Genomic DNA, 19,109 nt, shown 5'->3' with positions numbered 1-19,109 from the left:
TGGGTGGTACACATAACTACCACAGAACGCTGACTTGTCACAAGATGGTCAATGTTATTTACTTCTCCTGTCAGTGCTTTTAATGTTATGCCTAAACATCAATCAAGCTTTCACATTAAATATTAGAAATAGATTTATAGAACTATTTTCCTTTTTCTAAGATATATTTTCTCTTTCCTCCCAATCTTTCTTATTTAAATCTTCATTCATTTACATAATGTTCTAACAATTTGAAGAATCAATGAACTATTTTTCCCCCCTATTGTTCCATACTATCTGTAATATTATCTATATTACTGCCTAGGAACAGCCAGTCTTTTACATGTCAATTTTTAATCTACAAGAACTACAACCATACAGCCAAAGTTCCTCAACACCAACAACTCTGGTTCAGCAATGCACTTGAACATGCTGATTCATGTCACAGATCACATGAGCCAAGAAAAACAAGCCACCAGATAAACCAAGTACACTCACCACCTGTTATCTATGTGCACCTGCAACTGAACAATAAACTTTAACCGTCCAGAACACCAACTGTGAACCTGCAATGACTCCGGTGATATCAGTTGACATTCGTCCATGATGGGTGATGATGACTGGAGTTTTGGGTGGAAGGATGAGAATTGTGTCTGAAATGTATAAAGTGTGTGTGTGTGTGTGTGTGTGTGTGTGTGTGTGTGTGTGTGTGTGTGTGTGTGTGTGTGTGTGTGTGAAGGAGATAATGTATTTCAAGAGCAATCTCACCTCTCAGCGATACTTCGGTGAGCCCGTGACACTGATATTTCAATGTCAATAGGGTGGTAGCGCAAACCTCGCAGCTCCAGCGTCTCGTCCAACGAGCCGACGACAAACAGAGCATCGTGTCGATCTGACAGCAGAAAAGAACGCAACAGAATAGAAAAATACTTTATTCATCCCCTGGGGGAACTTCAAGTGTCCAGTAGCTTGTACACAAACATACAGAGACATCAACATAACACTCGAACAAAATCAACAGAATCAACAGTGCAAAAGGAGAAGGAAGACTGGAAATATGTATAAGACTGTACTAACATGTATTAACATGTAAAACTATGTGCAGTTGATCAATTCAAAGCATGGAACAGAGAAACCCAGAGAGATTAAACTTGCTTATTCAGATTTATAGATTTAAAGGTTCTTCTTAACCTCAGTGTTATAATAAGAATTTTAGGGCCTGTTCAGATCTTGCATTAAAAAACGATCTCATGTAATAGGTACTCAGCTTTAGGTACATGTGTTCAGACCTGGCATTAACATCTCCAGATCAAATCTCAGTATCTCTGTTTGTAAATGAACTCCAACATCAGCTGGGGCGCAGCAGAATATTTTAACAGCTACTGTCTCTAATGGATTTCTACTCTACAGTTCATGTTCATGTTCAGTTCAGTTCATGTTTTTTTTCACACGTTAAGTTATTATTTATTGATTTCCACCGTGACCTTAGTTGAACCTGCAAAACTCAGATTTGAACTCCAACCCTGGATGTTTCCATGCACACTGTAATCTCTGGTAATAAAGTTAAATAATCACCACTGATAGAGGAAATATTTAACCAATCCACACACAGTTCCTTATACATCAACATAACCACATCAATAATTAACACAGAATCACACTCATACAGTCATGTTAAATACTTTCATTTGTCAATTCTTATTAGATTTATTCATTTTTCAGTTAAATGCTACAAAGATGGAATGTCTTAAAAAGGCTCTCACTACTAATGAACAGACATCACTTACGCTGCTTTTTTTCAGGTAATCATTTATAAGAGTGTTTATGTTGTGTTTTTTTTCTGAATGAATGAGTTTAACTCTGCTGATGCAGGAGCAACATAGGAGGTCTTAAACATGAGCCAGCATGCATTGCGCTCACATAACCAAAGGAATGAGGACACATGCGATCCAGACCACCTCCGAATGTGGTCAGAGATCAGTTCTCTCAAATGTGATCTCAGTGCTTCCTGGGGGTGTTCACACTGGCCTTCTACATGATTGGATCTTACTGCAAAGTCTGAATAGGTCCTAGGTTTTAGTTTCATCGAGTTCTACTCACCCCCACTGGCATCAAGCAGCTCTGTCCTCTTCACAAAACCTAAGTATCCAGTTCTGGCCCACAAAGTCTGCGGGTCTCCGAAGCTCAGCTTGGTGTTGAAGTGGTCGGCCTGAAGACTCTCCTCTCCATAGATGGTGTAGTAGCCACTGGCATTGTGGGGGCTGTTCACCCAGATCTAAGAGAGAGGGTTTCAGAGAAAACACTACTTTACCCTCATGTTTAGTCTTCATATTGTCACACTATCAACACAAAAGAAGAGTCTAGTGAAGAAGCAGGTTGTTTCTCTCCCACCTCTCCTAGATGAGAATCACCAAGCGGGCCTTTGGTCTCTGGATTTACAATTATCACCCGAACACCTGGTAATATCTGAAAATAAAGAAAGAAGAAATACCCTGCCTTAAAATATAAAGATTTGACAAACTGACTGATCACCACAGGAATGAATGAGTTACTGAACCTTGCCAGACTCCATTAGAGGAAGACTCTGAGGGGCTCCTCTCTCTACCAGCCTCACTCTGAAAAAATCCCACAACACATGAAATCACTCATAAATAAATACAGTGAACCCTCGCTATAATGCGGTTCACCTTTCGCGGCTTCGCTGTTTCGCGGATTTTTTTGTGCAGTTTTTTTATGCTTCTTTTTTACAGTGCATTGTGTTCTGCATCCTGATTGGCTAAGGGACTGTAGACCAATGTCAACAGTCTCCGTGCCTCCTCTCTGTACAGCCTGCCAAATTTACGTTTGCAAATTTTCTCCATGACAAAACCCACAATGTTGACGAAACGTTCTGCGCCCAAAAGGCAGAGGAAGATGCTAACTATCGCAGAAAAAGTTAAACTTCTGGACATGCTGAAGGAAGGTAGAAGCTATGCGGCTGCAGGACGCCATCACGGAATAAATAAATCTTCGGTTCGTTCCGTAAAGAAGGAGGAAAATAACATAAGGACAACAGCAGCGATAAGTTTTAACAAGGATATTTTTATATCTTTAACAAATGCTTGGGCCTGAAAACAGGTTTTGATCGTTGGTTTCCATTCTATAGTATTGTATTGTATTGTATAATAATTGTAAAAAAAAAAATAAATAAAGCTGACTACTTCACAGATTTCACCTATCGCGGGTTCTTTTTGGAACGTAACCCCCGCAATAAATGAGGGTTCACTGTATTTCATTGTATAATAACTGTAAAAAAATAAAGGTTTCTACTTCACGGATTTCGCCTATCGCGGGTTCTTTTTGGAACATAACCCCCGCGATAAACGAGGGTTCACTGTACTTTCTTTGTCTAAGGTCTATGCGCTTCAATCTTATCTTCTCTTTTATTTATTTTTCCAATAAAAGTTGATGGACAGTGGTCAAAATAAGTCCAGGGCTTTAAATGATCAGTCCCAGGTGAAGTCTGAGTCTGTTTTCATTTAATGTTCTTAATGCTAATAATTTACATACAGTATAACACAGGGTTGAAAATGAGAAGGAGGTAGGAGGAAGAGGACGGAAGAGTAGAAGAAGGTGAAGGAGAAAGAGAATGATGAGAAGGAGAAGTAGATGGGGAAGGAGAAGTTGGAGGAAGAGTCGAAAAAGAAGAAGGAAGATGAAGAAAAGGGGTGAAAATAGCATAACAAGACGTGAACTGCAATGTTTCATAATGTACTTGTACTTATTTGAACCAAAACAAAGTTATTTACAGGTATAATGCTATGATTGTGTTACTGGTCCGGCTCCCCTTGAGATCAAATTGGACTGTATGTGGCCCCCTGCACTCTGGTATAACAGCTGAAAAAACTATACTGTATGTTAGTTAGCTCTGAAGAATTGAAATGACCTATGCATTCTCACCTGTCGTGGCGGAGGGACTTCATATCCACATACACCGTGCAGGGATCAGGACCAGTGGTGCCCTGTAACACACAATGCAAGGCTACGTAACAGGGCCCAGTGTTTTCTTCTTATGATACGTGTGTGTCTTTGTTTGGCGTACCTGCAGGCAGACGGCCAAGTTAACCCTGGAGCCAAACGCAGTGCTGACAGCTCTGGACGACAGCCCCACATCTTTGAACAGCTTGGAGAAGGAGTGTGAGAGGGCGAGGCGGGGGCGCTCTTCTGCTATCACCACACAGCTCCGCACACATGACAGGTTCACCCCACGCGCCTAAAATCACACCGACACATGACCATGATCAAACTGTGAGTCCTCTGATTCATGACTGGTGACGTGTTGTGGAGTTCTCACTTTGAGTAACTCGGTCTGAGTACCGAGTCCTTTGGTGCAAAGCTCCATTACGGAGTAGGAGCAGAAGGTGTCTCTGATGCGATACTGACTGAGCGTGCTTAGCCACAGAGACAAGCAGCTCTCCAGCTCGAAGGGGGGAATCAGGATGGACTGGTGACCTGAGTAAACACTGCAAGAGAAGAAATGAAGGTGAAAAAAAGGTGTAAAAGAGGCAGAACATTTTCAAGCACTGCAAGTGACTGTTGACTGTACCTTGCGAGGCACCATAAGACAAAGCCCAGACCACAGTATGGATCTAGACAGATGGCTATTTGGCGAGAGGAGTACAGCTCACACTGAAGCTTTATAGAGCGACAAAGTGCACTGATGGCTGCATGAGAGATCTGACAAAAATGAGAGGATATATTAGAAACTATTTGAACAACAGCCTGGTCACCATCCATAACACCCCAACAATAACTGCCCGACACAAATGATTCCCAGTGTCTGGTTTCCACTTTGAATTTATTATTACTGAAAGAGGCACAATATGACTGTGTTTTACTGCTTAATATTATTCTGCTATAGTACGTGCAACATGTCGACAGGCACAAATATGAGCATCACCTTGACCCCAGTAAGCATGCCAGTAGTGGACACACTGAAGTCCAGATAAGCTATCATCTCTGCCGTGGGTGGCTTATAGATATGTGGAGGCCGCCGGCGAGGGAGGTCATCTGCAAACAAGGACGATGAAGGTTTGACCGGGCAACAAAGTAAACAGGGAACTCTTCAAACAAATATGATACGATATCAGTCTAGCATCAGATATTAAATCAGACAATATGATTTGCAGATTATGTGTGTGTGTGTGTGTGTGTGTGTGTGTGTGTGTGTGTGTGTGTGTGTGTGTGCACACACACAAAATATAAGTACAGCTGTGAGGAGAAATCAAATGAATGTTCTAGCCACTTAGCAATTTTGATAATATCTGTAGAAAGCAGGGCTTATGAGAAAGGTGTGATCTCTATCCAGATTACTTATGTAGATATTAAAAAACAAGCATATCTATCTTACATATACACATCCATAATATTGCACCTTATCATTTATCCTTCCTATGTATATAATTTATATTGACTTCTGTTTCAAAAATGTATTAGATATGTACATCTGCAAATCTTGTATTACTATTATTTGGCTTATACAATTATATTTTCTACATATATTATTTATTTCATTATTTTATTTTACACTTTCACAAGTGTTTTTTATATGCAACTTTTTTTTATGAGCTACATTTTCCTCGTGCATCAAAAAAGTCTATCTAAGTCTAACTATGAGTCTATTTCAGGTTAGAATGGGCACAACTGATTAACAGTGCAGCCACAGGAACTGCATTTCTGTCTTTATTTATCAAAATTCATTAATCAAATGTTTTAAGATGAGGATGGATTCATTCTCTTTAGGTTTCTTACCTGTGTCAATGATTGTCGGCCATGTTTTAATGTTTACAGAGGCAGCAGCCTCTTTGGATCGCAGAGTCCTCATTAGGGTTTGTGTCGTAAGGATGCAGGCAGCCTTACTGACCTGGGAACAAAACACAAACGGTTCAAAATGAAATGAGTGACAAGAAACCATCGCACACATCTTTGGGATGCCAGATAAGGAGGTAAGAATCATAAACAGGATATGTGATCGGTAGGTTATTCATATTTTATATGAGAATTCAGAATTTAGGCAATATCTGTTCAACAATAATAAACTGCAACAGTCAGACAAAACAAGCCCAAAATCTCTGTCTTTAATTTCTGTGGTTGCATAAGCATAAATCATCTGCATATGTGCATGCTTACATCAATAATCATGCGGACAGTTGGCAGCGTAGCGGCCAGGTTCTGAGGGTGCGGAGGCCTGACGTTCACAGGAACGCATCCGGCGTAAAGACACCCGTAGAAGGCGGCAATCAAATCAATGCCTGAGCAAAAGATGGGGAAAGAAAGTAAAACAATGATTCACGATAATTAACACCGAAACATTTGGGCAAGAAGCAAGAAGCAAGAAGCGGAACCCACCAGGAGGATAGAGCAGCACGACGTTCTCTCCGGTGTTGATGCTGCCTTTCTCTGTGAGAGCAGCGGCGATCTTCTCTGCACGCTTGTGCAGCTGGACGCAGGTTGCTGTGCCAACCGCCACACCCTGAAGGATGAGGAAGAGGAGTGGACAGGAGGAAGAGGGGATAGGTCTCACGGGGTGAAACTCACGTGGTAGTATCACAGCATTATTGCTCATTCAAGTGAATTCAATCTGTGTATGGACAGGTCACTGTATTTGATACCTTAGCATTAAGAAGAACGTAGAGGACATGGTCTGGGTCTGTCTGTGCTCTCCACTGTAGAGCCTCTGACAAAAACTGGTGCTGTTATTAAATAATAAAAATAATTAAATACAGTACATCTGAAGTGTATACATTAACACAAACACAACTACACAAATACAGGATGCTGATGGAAGTGCCAGACTTAATACACCTAAACAAAAAAAAATAAAGTGTTGCTCAGAAGGCTGCGTACCTCAGTCGACAGCTGTCTGGCATAAATTTTCTCTTGCTAGTGTGCAACTCGTTTGCACCACACAAACTCTGAGCCAATGCAGCTCTTAGAATAATGAGCAGTAACTCTTTCACTGGATGTAAAAGGTGCGCGAGCTTTAAAACGAGGGACAGCTACACAAGGTGCATATCTTGTAAAAACATGCAAACACTCGCTCTTGTCAGAATTTAACACAAGCACACCAAATAAAACCACATAGCACAATGCAGATCAGAGCATGACCAGAGTAACAAGGGTGCGGGGAACATGCCAACTCTTACCATCACAGTAGGCCACATACAGAGCTACATCCAAAGAGAGACGAGAGCAGAGAGAAAGAAGAGTTCAGGTTTTTCTACAAAGCTGAACTCTGGTGGAGCTTGAACCACTGGGAAATTGCCTGACTATTCATCACTGCAATGTGCGCAACCTTCCTGAAGGACGTGCATTTTGTTTGGAAGGGGTAGGTGCAGTTAATAAGTTATCAGATTCAAAGTTAGTGTCTGGTTAAAAGCGTGAGCAGAGATATTCACAGTTAAACTGACCTTCCGGACAAGATCCTGGTCTTCGATCATGCCGAGGTCCCTCCCTGCAGCCTGGGCGATCCTCTTGCCCGCCACCAGGTTGCCCACCATGACAGAAGCAGGACCTACACCAACTACAAGAGGATGAGAGAGCAAGGGAGACAAAGTAAGCTTAATACAGTCTATAAATATGTTAACATTTTTACTCTTATATAAAATGTTTTGACCTGCTGCTTCTCTGGCTTATGTTGACCTTATGTTAAACAAATGAAGGATCAAAGAACAGAAAAACAAGGTATAAAAGTTATATAAAGAGATCTGGACTATCTGAAACACAAGTGACCAGCGTAAAAGACAAGTGTGAACACCCCCAGGACCCACACCTGAGAGATCTGATCTCTGACCACATTTGGAGGTGGTCTTTATTCACCTTTATCACCAGAGATTACGGTGCATATGAAAACTTAAAGGGTTGAAGTTATAATCTGAGATTTGTGCAGGACTAACCAACGTCAGGGTGGAGATAAATAAATAAAAACTTTATGCGTGAAGCCAAGGTCATGACACACACGGAACAACTCTGTTCTCAGTTTTGGAGCAGTGGTTAAGTTCCATCGGAGACATCAGCTGTTAAAATATTCTTCTGTGTCCCAGATGATGTCAGGGTTTATTTACATACAGAGAAACTGAGACTGGATCTAGAGACACATGTTAATGCCAGGTCTGAGCACATGTAGCTAAAGCTGGTGACTTGAGAAAGGCCAAATCGGCTCTTAATACAAGGTCTGAACTGGGTCAGAGAGGGGCAACAGCGAAACCCTGTAAAGAGTCTGATGTGGCTCTGTGAGGGCCAACATGACAAGAATATCACTCTTCCCAAGTACACTGTCACCAACTCATTAACTATATTTAATCATTTCAGCATAAGTACTTCCATGAAATCTTATCTTCAGTGACCATCAACAGACACTATTCTTAGAGATGTTTTTCAAACCGGTTGTAGTGTGTCAGACATACGTACCTGGCTGCTTCTGTCGAGGCTTGGGCAGGTTGGTGACACAGGTATGGGGACACATAAGGATGTTGCAAGGGTGCAGGTTGCCCTCCAAGAAAAACTGCTTTGTGTCAGAGATGTGGATGCCACCCAGGGGCGTTTTGGGTAAGGTGTTGGCTGGGACCAGGGCCAGACAGTAGAGGCCCACCTGGTGGATGCTGTCAATAGCCTAACCATGGAGACAAACACAGAGACCAGGTTTGTTGGGTATAAGATACATAGTGTCATTTCAAGGCTGGATGTCTTGGATGTATTCGTGTGTGTGAATATGTGTGTTGTGATTGCGATTAAAAAGCATTTTAGTAGTACCAAGGTGTAGAAATGTGCAATATAAATACTATACACACCGATCAGCCACAACATTAAAACCAATCACAGGAGAAGTGAACACTGATAGATGTTACTCAGACATGTAGCACCTAGATCAGATCAGGCACCCCCACCCCATAGTAATGACACTCCTTGTTTCAGGAACAACTCAAAAAACATGAAGAACAGCACAAGGTGTTGACCTGACTCATCCACAGAGGCCCTTCCCCTCAACCCATAGGACCCAAAGACCCCCACTAACAACATTCTGTTGCCAGGGCGTCTGATATCACAAGACACCTCAGAACCCTCTCGGATGAGTCACAACTGTTTTGGAGGCACAAGGAAGACCTACACACTATTAGGGAGGTGATCATAATGTCATGCCTGATTGGTGTATACATATAAATACCATAAGACCATTAACTATTTACCAAAAGCATTTGAAAAAGTTCACCTGCAGCACTCGGCTCATCCACTGGAAGCTGTCCTCCTCGCTGGCATCTGGTCTCTGCTCTGCCACAATTATGACCCTCTCATCATAGAACACAGTGACTGAAAAGACAGCAATCCTAACACACAGAAACACATACAAAAACACACATATTGATATTGACTATGAAAACTGAAAGCAACCCGCAGTGTTTCCACTGCACCACTAGAGGTCAGTAGTTATGAATTAAGATTCACTCACCAAAAAGTTTTTTTTTTTTTTTTTCATTGTTGTTGCAAAATTTCTCCTTACCTCCCACGGTACACAGTCTTAACTGGCTCCACAGCGAGGGCGGTGGCCACTAGGTCATCTGCATTGTGTCTCCGGCCGCTAACCATCAGCAGTCCCTCAATCTTCCCCACCACGAAGATCAGACTGCCCTGAGCGGAGCAGGCCAAACACAAGCCAGGTCATCATACTATAAATGAAAGACAAATGGTTTCATGTTACCACAGGTGTTTTAGTCTAATGAAGGAGTCCTACTTACTGGGCCAACAAACCCCAGGAGTCCTGACCGCACAAATGGAATCTCTCCGATGGGAACTCCATTAGCATTAACTGGTATTACCTAAAAGAAGAGGGACAGAGACATGACACAAAAAGAAACAAACCAACTTTAATATTTTTGACTGTATCGGCACAGATAAAGTATGATGTGGGTTTAATGCTGCTTTAATACCTCAAAGGTGTTTTTGGTGACTCCAGGCAGGCCGTAGTACATGGTGCCACCAGCACGGGAGTTTATTATTATCTCTCCAATCTCATCTGTTTTACACAGCTGAGGGGGTCCATCAGGCTTCACAATGCACATCAGAGCTGGAAAGACACAAAGAAAATATGGACTTTCAGTTTTATCCTGGTTTTAATGTTTAATCTTTCCATCACATCATCTTTACATTTTTGCAATTATTTTTTCACATATTTATTTATGCTAACTTACGCATGCAAGTCTTTCATGTTTGTTGAGTTGTTCCTACACCGTTTTTGCATGTGTGTCTGTGTCAGGCTGGAGTGTCATTGCTATGGGGTGGGGGTGTCTGGTCTGGTCTAGGTGGGTGCTACATGTCTTGATGGTGTGTTTAAGTCATAAATGCATCAACATGTTAACCATTATTTTACATCTAAGAACCAACGTATTCTGAACATTTGTCTTTACTCATGGAGTTTTAATGTTTGATAGCATACATATACATCACTGTGTCATTGTGAACTTTCAGATGTTCACATTTTCCCACAGAAACCCATCTGCAACACTTTCCTTTTGATTCATGCGTCCTCCTACACTCACCTCCAGGCATGACATGTCCCACATCTTGTACGGTCAGGGCAGAGTTCTTGTCCTCCGTGTTGACCCGGATGACTCCGTGGCTCAGTCCGCCGAGGGAAAGGATTGCGCGGGCGGGGAGCGGTGCACCCGGGACTCCAGACCTACACGGGGGAGACATTTGGATCGAACATGAACGTTTCCGTCCGTCCCATCTGTTTGTACAGTCAGCCATCTGCCCACCCACCAATGTACAACACCACCTACTGAATGGCTTCCTCCACCTGGCTGGACCAGTAAAGATAAAACAGTGAATGAAGCAGTGTGTCATGCTTTGGCAGCTTTTACTAATCATTACGTCGCCTCATGAATCTTGGATTGAAATGGAGAGTGTGAAACTGACTTGGACGAAGAAATGTGTTTGTATTCTTCAATTTCGTAAGGATAAAAACCTTTTTTAAGTAGACCAGTGAAATACCTGCGTATAGCTACTGTCATGGCCTCAGGAGAGGTGGCACAGGGACAGATGACCTCAGGCTTCAGCCCGTGGGACTGAAACACGTTCAGGAAGGCATCGCACGAAGACACCGACCCTAGACGGGAGGATGCAGCATATCACATCTAATTTCCACACTTTGAAAAGAGCCAGTTTTAAAAAGCTACAGACCATGAAACACTCACATGGGTTAGCACCATCAGCAACAATAAGCATCCGCAGCGAAGCCAGGCTGGTGTCTCTCTGTTCCCGGTGAGCCATCATGGCCCAGTGGAGATCACGACACTTCACCAAAGCTGCACGAGCTGAACGGCAGTAACAGCAACAGAAAACATTACACAGTAGATTATTTCCACACAGAACAACTCTACAAGCTGGACCATCCAGTGTAATATACCTTTATGGATGTGGACTCTCTGCACCCAGGAGAGCGGGCAAGCTTTCATTACTGCGTAGGGAACACTGATAGTGTGTATCCTGTTCATTACAGCCTGGAAACAAACACAACCTAATTAAGTAGTGAATATACAAATCATGTGGGTTTTTTTTTTCATCATGGTAAACAGCCCACATCAGGTACCAGGAAACTTTTATGTTTACTTTTTTCTTTTTTGAATATTGTTTTTACTGAGCATCATGTAGACCTGAAAATAAAATCTTGTTGTACTGTGCAACATCTGTTCTGACAATAAAGGATATCCTGTGCTATTCTAAAAATGAACATTTCTTTAATAACCTTGCACAAATGCTTTAACTAAGGGATGTCAAAAATGCATCTGAGGGTCCAATCTGGCACTCTGGATCAATATGCGAAATTTATATTTAATTTATTACATGTACCTTTTCAATAAAAGTAACTGCTATTCCTAATGTGTCCACTAGGGGTTCACACTGAGAAAGTTACGGTTGTTCATAAAATGTAAAACAATACATAAGGCACCTGTGCATCTATGCAATAAATTTGTTTGCATTTGTTTGTTTTTCATAAGTTATTATGTCATTATGTTACTGGTCGGGCCCGCTCAGGTAAAAATGAGCTGTATGCAACCGCTGAACTAAAATGAGTTTGTTACCCCTGGAGAAACCCACCGTGAGCACCCCATGCCATAATCCCATATCTTTTTTGAAGTCCAGGACATTCACCAGGGTCTCCCCTTAAAAACAAGACAAAGAAAGAGAGAAGTGACTTTAGCTGTGTTGATATGGAAAACTGTCAGGGGATGGGTGACACTGGACCACTACTCACCCTCGCAGTAGTTGCAGGCCTGGGTCAGGGCTTGACAGTGGGTCAACATGGCCACTTTGGATACAGCCACACCCACCACTGTGCCCTCTTTACTTGCCTTGTACTAGACAGAAAGGGGATATGACAGTATGCTCAAAAATGTTCCAAAACGAAGGCTTGATGATCTTGCTTTAATCTTGATGTATTCATAGCTCTGTTACCTCTATATACGCCGGATCAGTGTTAGCAGTGGGGATGTGAGGCTGCCAGTCTTTCGAAGGCTTGGTCAGGTATTTTGAGTCTGTTACCACCCACTTTAATCGAGGCCAGCCTGAAGACATTCAAAAAAATAAATGTCCCTTCTTAATTAAAACTCAAGAGTCTGAAAGTGACCCACACTAAGCCGATGGACCTTTGGCTTTCAACAACATTTAATAAATGAGGAACAGCATCTTTCTGAAGGTTGAATTAAATTCCCGACCTTTGAATTGCATTATTTCGCCAGCGGGCGTCTTGGGAAGACCCTTCAAGCAGATTTCACTGGTCAAAGCCAGACCAACGCCACAACTGCCGAGCAGAAAGCCCACCTGGCTGATACCTGCGTCCTAAAAGCACCACACAAAACACAAGAAAAACACTGTCAGATTTGAAATTGGAATAGCTGGTTAAGTACATATGTTCCTGTGCTCATACCTTGCGAGACAGCGGTACCTCAATAGGTACTGGTATAACTTCAGCCAGGAGGCAGCCATAGAAGGCCACCCAGAACATCCCAGGGTCACTGTTGGGGTACACCAACGCCACCTGCCGAGACAATTAAGAAGAAAAGTGTTTATTTCTCATGTCTGTGAAGGTCCTCGGTCATCCAGATCATGGTATATCCAAAAAGCATATAAGAAAGGCAACTGGGCTTGTAGAGTTGTTTTGAGAAGACGTTGTGGCATTCATCCAAGTAAATTCTTCAGTTCTAAGGGACTGGTGGGAAGTTGAGGTTTAAATAGGGGGGTGCAGCCCATCCCATCCTCTATCTGTATATAAAAGACCTAGCACTGGGTCTGAAGTCCCTGCAGAAGTGACTTAATATGTAATACATCAGATGCATCAGCTACAATGATATAGCAGAATTTAAAAGAGAAGAATTTCTGCTAAGTAATTTTAATTTAATTTTAATCACAGTTAATTAAAAGGTCAGCAACAATAAATCACATATTATAACAGCGTCTGTTATAAAAGAAAAACTATGGAATTTTGTTGCTACAAACATTGAACAATATTTTTTTATATATATTTGTCTGTACTAAATGAATTTGTCAGGATAACCTCCCGTTGTTATACACTGAATATATGTCTATTCAGATTTTGTCAGTGCGTCAGTTCTCACCCGGTCTCCAGGTTTGAGGATTTGCTCGTTCTTGGTGCCCAGCTTGTTCAGGAGGGTGTACGCCAGCTTCACACTGCGACTCCACAGCTTCCCTAACAGACAGAAGGTGGCGTGGGGAGGAGGGAGTCAATATTGTCTTCAGAAAAAATCATCGCATGTTAGAGACTTCACAACTACTTTAAAACCATCAGGGTAATGTAGTACTCTGCAGCTACAAGTACTAGCACTTTTAACAATTATTAACTACTGATTTGACAAAGTAAACATAATTCCACAGTTTCAGCATACGCCAATGAAGCATACTCGCTGGTCTAGGTGGGTGCTACATGTCTAAGTAACATCCACATGAATGAATGCCAGGTCTAAAGGTTTCCAGAACAGTAAATAGTCACAAGATGGTCAATGTTCTTTACTTCTCTTGGTTTTAATCTTTTGGCTGATCAGCGTATTAAATAGTTTTAACCTTGTCCCTCACCATAAGTCAGAGTATAGAGTGGCCTTCCCGTGATGTCAAGAGCAGTGAGGGCAGGGCTCTTCCCTTGAGTGGCCCCCCAACGGGCCAAAGCGGCCTGCAGGGCTGGGGGCCAGTTGCTGACCACTCCCAGAGGCTCTCCTTTCACTGGCATGATCTGCCGGCCCTCCGGTCTGGGTGTGTTGGGGTCTGGCTGGGGAGCTACGAACGAGAGACAAAAGGACGCTTGTAAAGTATGTTAAAGATCATTGACGCTACCAAGAGAAATGAAGTCCACACAACACTGCCCTACATCACAAAATTTTCATCATTTACTTCTATTTTATTTCTTCCTTCCTTCCTCCCAGCTTTATTTATTTCATGTTCTTGCTATAACTTTGGACCCAAGGTCATAAAACATTAGCACCACTTTCCAATAAGGTCTCCTTTAGCCAGTAATAAGAACGTTTGGGTTTCTAGGTTGTAAAGATTGCCTTTGGTCGGACTACTTTTGCACTTAACTGGACCAGAATAAATGTTAATTTATTACCATTTACAACTAAGTATATAGTAAATGTGTTGTAATTAGTTAGGACATAAAAAATAACCTGTCCAAAAGTGTTCAGCACCTAACAGTTAAATGTGGTGCACCTTCTACGATCTCCTCAGAGTCGTCTGTGAAGAACTCGCTGAGCGGGGGCCTCTTGGGCCTCTTGAGCGTGTTGAGCAGCTGCTGGATCTTAGTGGACACTCTGCTGCTCACAGGAACTCCTGGAAGCAGGGTGAAGGTGAAGAGGGGCAGCAGCAGGGACAAACACACAGCGTGGCTCACACACAGTGACAAAACACCACCTATTTATACGTCTTACCATCTCACAGTATGCTGTTCTTCATCCTATAACACACGTCCCCAGTCAAAGACTTGATAAATTCATGAATTCATTCTTTATCTTGAAATTATTGTGACGTATTCTAGGGATGAAAAGCAGCAGTACAGGTAGGTGGCGTCAACATAATTAAAAGTGAGAAGTGGGATAAAGTTTTTTTGGTTTGGGATCACACATGAGGACTGACTGTGTGTTTTTTTCCATTCATTTCCCTTTTAGAATCATTCATTCCAAACAGTAGGGAGAGTAAGGGTACACCTGCAAACACAGGAGGCTGTTGACATCATACATTAAGGAGTTTCCTTACTCTGGATATTACCTCTTCCTACCAGGCAGTCAAATAAACACGTGACAAGGTAAGCGAAGAGAAGAAAGAAGCAGTAAAGTCTGATTACTGAAGAGTAAAAGCTGCAAGTCAGAAGTTATTTGAAGAAGGAGAAATCAGACCCAAAGACACACAAACTATTGTGCGCTCGTTACCGTCAGCAGTCTCCATCATGCTGGAGCGGCTCTGCCCGCGGCTCATCCCCCGGACAATGGCGTTGGAGGGCAGGTCCACCCGGGGACCTCTGGCCGGTGGGGCCACGGCAGTCACATCTGGAGGAGGGGCGCTGTTCCCTGAGGGAGCTGCAGGGAAAACTATGGTTTTACTATGAAGCAGCAGGAATCAGAATTTAAAATGTTATAGTGGATATTAGTGGATATTAGTCCTATTGTGGCTGTAATATTCAGTTCAATGTGTTTAATGTGTGGATGCCCAGATCTGAAACGTTTAGAAAAACATGTAGAGGAGTTCATGTGCCTCTCAACATGTGAAACATCTACTACTTATTAACAAGCTGCATGAATGACTGAGGATGGATTAGTGTTTTTCCACTCTCCATGACAACCGAGCTTCAGGAACTAACCTCAATTATCTACATATCTGTGGCATTCAATAGTTTAACCTGCCATGTGCAGGATTTACACATAATAAACTATTAATGAATGAACTGTGTAACAGAATTTGACTAATAACATGTATGAATCACTTCCTCATTATTACTTCATGTTGTACTGTATGCTTCAGAGGAGCAGCAGGAAGTTATAACTGTTGACTAAAGCATTAAATGTTTAAAAATGTGTTTTCAACAATGATATGTTTATATGCTATAACAGTAGATTGTAAATAGTAGCTGTTTAATTTAAGCTGTTTCAGATTCCCATTGTGGTACTTTCTATCATCAGTGTTATTCAGTTCTCCTGTTAGTGGTCATAATGTTATACCTGATCAGTATCTTTATAGACCTCTTACTGAAGTAATGTTCCTGGTCACACACATATTCCCTCTTAAATGAGTTTGACTGAGCTCGATGGACAAACAGTAAAAATATTTGGTGTCCAAGGACTTTAAAGGCCACAGCAGAGCGACTCACCAATGCGACTGTGAGCGAGCATGTCCGTCACAGCTGCAGTGCGGGTCTGCTCGTGTGGATGGTGCTGAGGCTGGTACTGAGGCTGGAGTTGAGGCTGATACAGAGGCTGGTACTGAGGCTTGTACTGAGGCTGAGGCTGGCTCTGAGGCTGAGGCTTGGCCTCTCCATGGGACAGGGTGGACGAGGCCGACGAGGAGGTGGAGGAACCCTGGACGGAGCGGTTGATCCAAGACTCGGGGCTCTGCAGGTTGGGATTGACTGGAGGCGGGGGAGCCACCACCGAGGAGTGTCTGCGCGCAGACATCTCGTCGTCAGAACCTGAAGAGGAGTCTGAACATGGGAGGGCAGAGGATGAACATCCTGCACTGGACAAAGGTGAAAGATTAGAGTCACCACAGGAGAGGAGGATTATCCCATTTACCTGGTGGTGTGCGAGTTTCAATGGGAGACTGCACATAAGTGGAGCGGCGTTTAGTAGGCATGGGAAGAGCCATCTTCTCCTCTTTATGTTTAGCCAGGGCAGCTTGTACTGCCTCAGTGTGGATATCTGCAGGACAGAAAACAATAAACACTGTGGTGGTGAACGAAACGAGACATTTTACTCAAAATATATACTTTTGGTCTTCTTTTTCCCTTCATGAAAAATTCTTCTATCCGAAACAAATGTTCTTACTCCATAAAAAGTATTATTTCAGTGTGCTGCCTGTAGGTTAGTGGATCCAAACCTACAGGAGGGACTAACGAGGGAACCTCAGTGGCATTTAAAAACAGCAGAAGTATTTTTTACTCATCAAAAAAGTAAAAAAAAAAAAAAGAAAGAAAAGAAATTCTTGCAGAACTGACAACTTTTTGGCTTTAATGAAATTAAATAACCTGAGAGGAAAATATTTTTGTGGTAACTCTGCAGACAGGTCACAGATTTGTTTTAACCTTCATGCCAAACTGTTTTAAAATAGTCACGCTGTTCCCATTAAGGGACAACAGTGTCCTCTTCTTCAAATACGGCCTAAAAATAGTATACGTTCACATTTATTTTTGCTTTTTTTACATAAATATTTGAATCATCTTCTGTCTTAATCATAAATATGAAATGTTTAATTAATCTCAGAATTTTAATCCTTTTGCTAGTTTTTGTAATGGCGTCACAAAAAGAAGATATAACTTCAGCAATCTGAATGTAAAGTGGATGTTTTTAGATTTGTTACAGACTTGAATACGTCAACGATTAGTAACAACTATGATTTTAATGGATTTTTTTTCTTTTGTTTTTTTGTGGTGATTTTCTAAATGATTTACCATAAACCTTTTATAGGGCACGCATTTAAATACTTAGAAATTCTAAATTTCAACCCTACAGTGTTTTCATAGGAAGTCATGAAACTTTTGAGAAATGTTTCAGCTTTTTTAATTTTCATGGAGAAAATCAAGATTAATGTAATGTAAACATGTATTTAGACCTTTAGAGCATAAGCGTTGATTCAGGCTCTTGTCAACATACACATTATCACATGAGACAACATGACAGGACACTTCGTCTTCATGGTACCTAATAAAGCAGTTATTCTCAACGTTCAGGCAGCGGTGGACCTTCCAGACCACATTTGACCTAAGAATGTGTCCTTGGTATTCTCTGGTTGTCTGAATGAAAACCACATGCTTCTAAACCTCACTGAGAGGAAAGGAGAGACATGTGTTCCCAAGTTATCATATACGGGTTATACATAAAGGGTTAAAGGACAAAAGTCCCGTCTCTCCTCTTTGTTTTTTTTTTTTAATGGGCACAAACTGCAGTTTGGTAACATCTGCTTCAGTCCTTCACAGTATTCATAGTACTGACAGCAGAATTATAGTTTTGTTTTAGGAGGATTACTATGACTCAACCTGAAACACAAAAACCATGAGAGGAGAGAACAAATCTGTACATTAGCCCACTCACGTCTCTACACGGAAAAATGCACAAAGCAATAAATGCGGAGACACTTTCACTCAGTGACACCCACAGGCGCATTCAAAAGCACCATTTTAAAAACATGTGCAACAAAGGGCCATATATGGGACAATCTTATCTTTTTGTTGAGGGGACATCATTTCTGCCTTCACATCAACATATTTCAATAAATCATCAGACACAGCTCATTTCACAGAAGCAGCAGTGGGGACCAGGATTACATAACTGTCACTCTGCTGAACAGCTCGCTCTCAGCTACATCATCATCTCTCATGATCACCCCACAGCGCTGGGACAGACTGACTCCTCACACATGTCCGGGAGGACCAGGGTGGCCTCCACAGCAATAAGTGCAGTAGAGTCCAGTACCCATCATTAGGTAGCCCAGAAAACCTCAATATATATATATATATATATATTTTTTTTTATCTTTCACACATTTATGAAGTGACATGTTGCCTATGATGTGTGATATCCAGGGGAAGCTGGAGGAAGATGATAACCAGCATTATTACAGACATTCTTCATCATGCGTGTCTGTGTCAAACCTCAGTAATGTCCTAAAACTTTGCACAGACATCCATGTTTCCCCAGAGGTGGACGCCTACTGACTTTTTCCCCTGGCTTCACATTCCTTCTAGTGAAATGCCTCAGCAACTACTGTCTGGATTATTATGAAATATTCACATCTGCCTCAGGATGAAATTTAATAACCTGAAACTTGTAATGACATCCCTGGCAGTGGCTCTGGCTCTACTCTGCGTTTAGGGAATATTAGCA

General features: G+C 41.9%; 1 protein-coding gene across 5 annotated transcripts in view; it reads right to left on the bottom strand.

Annotated features, from left to right (window-relative positions):
• Positions 1-19,109, bottom strand: part of dip2bb (disco-interacting protein 2 homolog Bb) — a 39,855-nt gene that overhangs the window by 2,139 nt on the left and 18,607 nt on the right. Inside the window, exons 4-39 of one of the 5 annotated variants that reach the window (XM_047583986.1) lie at positions 16,803-16,928; positions 16,382-16,711; positions 15,447-15,593; positions 15,274-15,291; positions 14,731-14,850; positions 14,104-14,301; positions 13,629-13,720; positions 12,941-13,051; positions 12,729-12,852; positions 12,469-12,578; positions 12,269-12,371; positions 12,112-12,176; positions 11,420-11,513; positions 11,208-11,327; positions 11,005-11,119; positions 10,551-10,690; positions 9,942-10,078; positions 9,750-9,830; positions 9,515-9,642; positions 9,227-9,341; positions 8,428-8,629; positions 7,428-7,540; positions 7,164-7,187; positions 6,630-6,710; positions 6,367-6,490; positions 6,148-6,269; positions 5,770-5,881; positions 4,919-5,028; positions 4,565-4,695; positions 4,313-4,481; positions 4,061-4,231; positions 3,919-3,980; positions 2,537-2,594; positions 2,371-2,445; positions 2,080-2,254; positions 748-871 (exon numbers count right to left, since the gene is read on the bottom strand). In XM_047583986.1, the coding sequence (XP_047439942.1) occupies positions 748-871; positions 2,080-2,254; positions 2,371-2,445; positions 2,537-2,594; positions 3,919-3,980; positions 4,061-4,231; positions 4,313-4,481; positions 4,565-4,695; positions 4,919-5,028; positions 5,770-5,881; positions 6,148-6,269; positions 6,367-6,490; positions 6,630-6,710; positions 7,164-7,187; positions 7,428-7,540; positions 8,428-8,629; positions 9,227-9,341; positions 9,515-9,642; positions 9,750-9,830; positions 9,942-10,078; positions 10,551-10,690; positions 11,005-11,119; positions 11,208-11,327; positions 11,420-11,513; positions 12,112-12,176; positions 12,269-12,371; positions 12,469-12,578; positions 12,729-12,852; positions 12,941-13,051; positions 13,629-13,720; positions 14,104-14,301; positions 14,731-14,850; positions 15,274-15,291; positions 15,447-15,593; positions 16,382-16,711; positions 16,803-16,928 (4,327 nt within the window). The remainder of the gene's footprint in view (positions 1-747; positions 872-2,079; positions 2,255-2,370; positions 2,446-2,536; positions 2,595-3,918; positions 3,981-4,060; positions 4,232-4,312; positions 4,482-4,564; positions 4,696-4,918; positions 5,029-5,769; positions 5,882-6,147; positions 6,270-6,366; positions 6,491-6,629; positions 6,711-7,163; positions 7,188-7,427; positions 7,541-8,427; positions 8,630-9,226; positions 9,342-9,514; positions 9,643-9,749; positions 9,831-9,941; positions 10,079-10,550; positions 10,691-11,004; positions 11,120-11,207; positions 11,328-11,419; positions 11,514-12,111; positions 12,177-12,268; positions 12,372-12,468; positions 12,579-12,728; positions 12,853-12,940; positions 13,052-13,628; positions 13,721-14,103; positions 14,302-14,730; positions 14,851-15,273; positions 15,292-15,446; positions 15,594-16,381; positions 16,712-16,802; positions 16,929-19,109) is intronic. The other 4 variants (XM_047583987.1, XM_047583989.1, XM_047583988.1 and 1 more) reach the window with 4 other exon arrangements.

Source organism: Mugil cephalus, chromosome 4 (assembly GCF_022458985.1).
Source record: "Mugil cephalus isolate CIBA_MC_2020 chromosome 4, CIBA_Mcephalus_1.1, whole genome shotgun sequence".
Classification (NCBI taxonomy): domain Eukaryota; kingdom Metazoa; phylum Chordata; class Actinopteri; order Mugiliformes; family Mugilidae; genus Mugil; species Mugil cephalus.
Note: the sequence above shows the minus strand (reverse complement) of the source record. Positions and strands in the feature narration are given on the sequence as shown.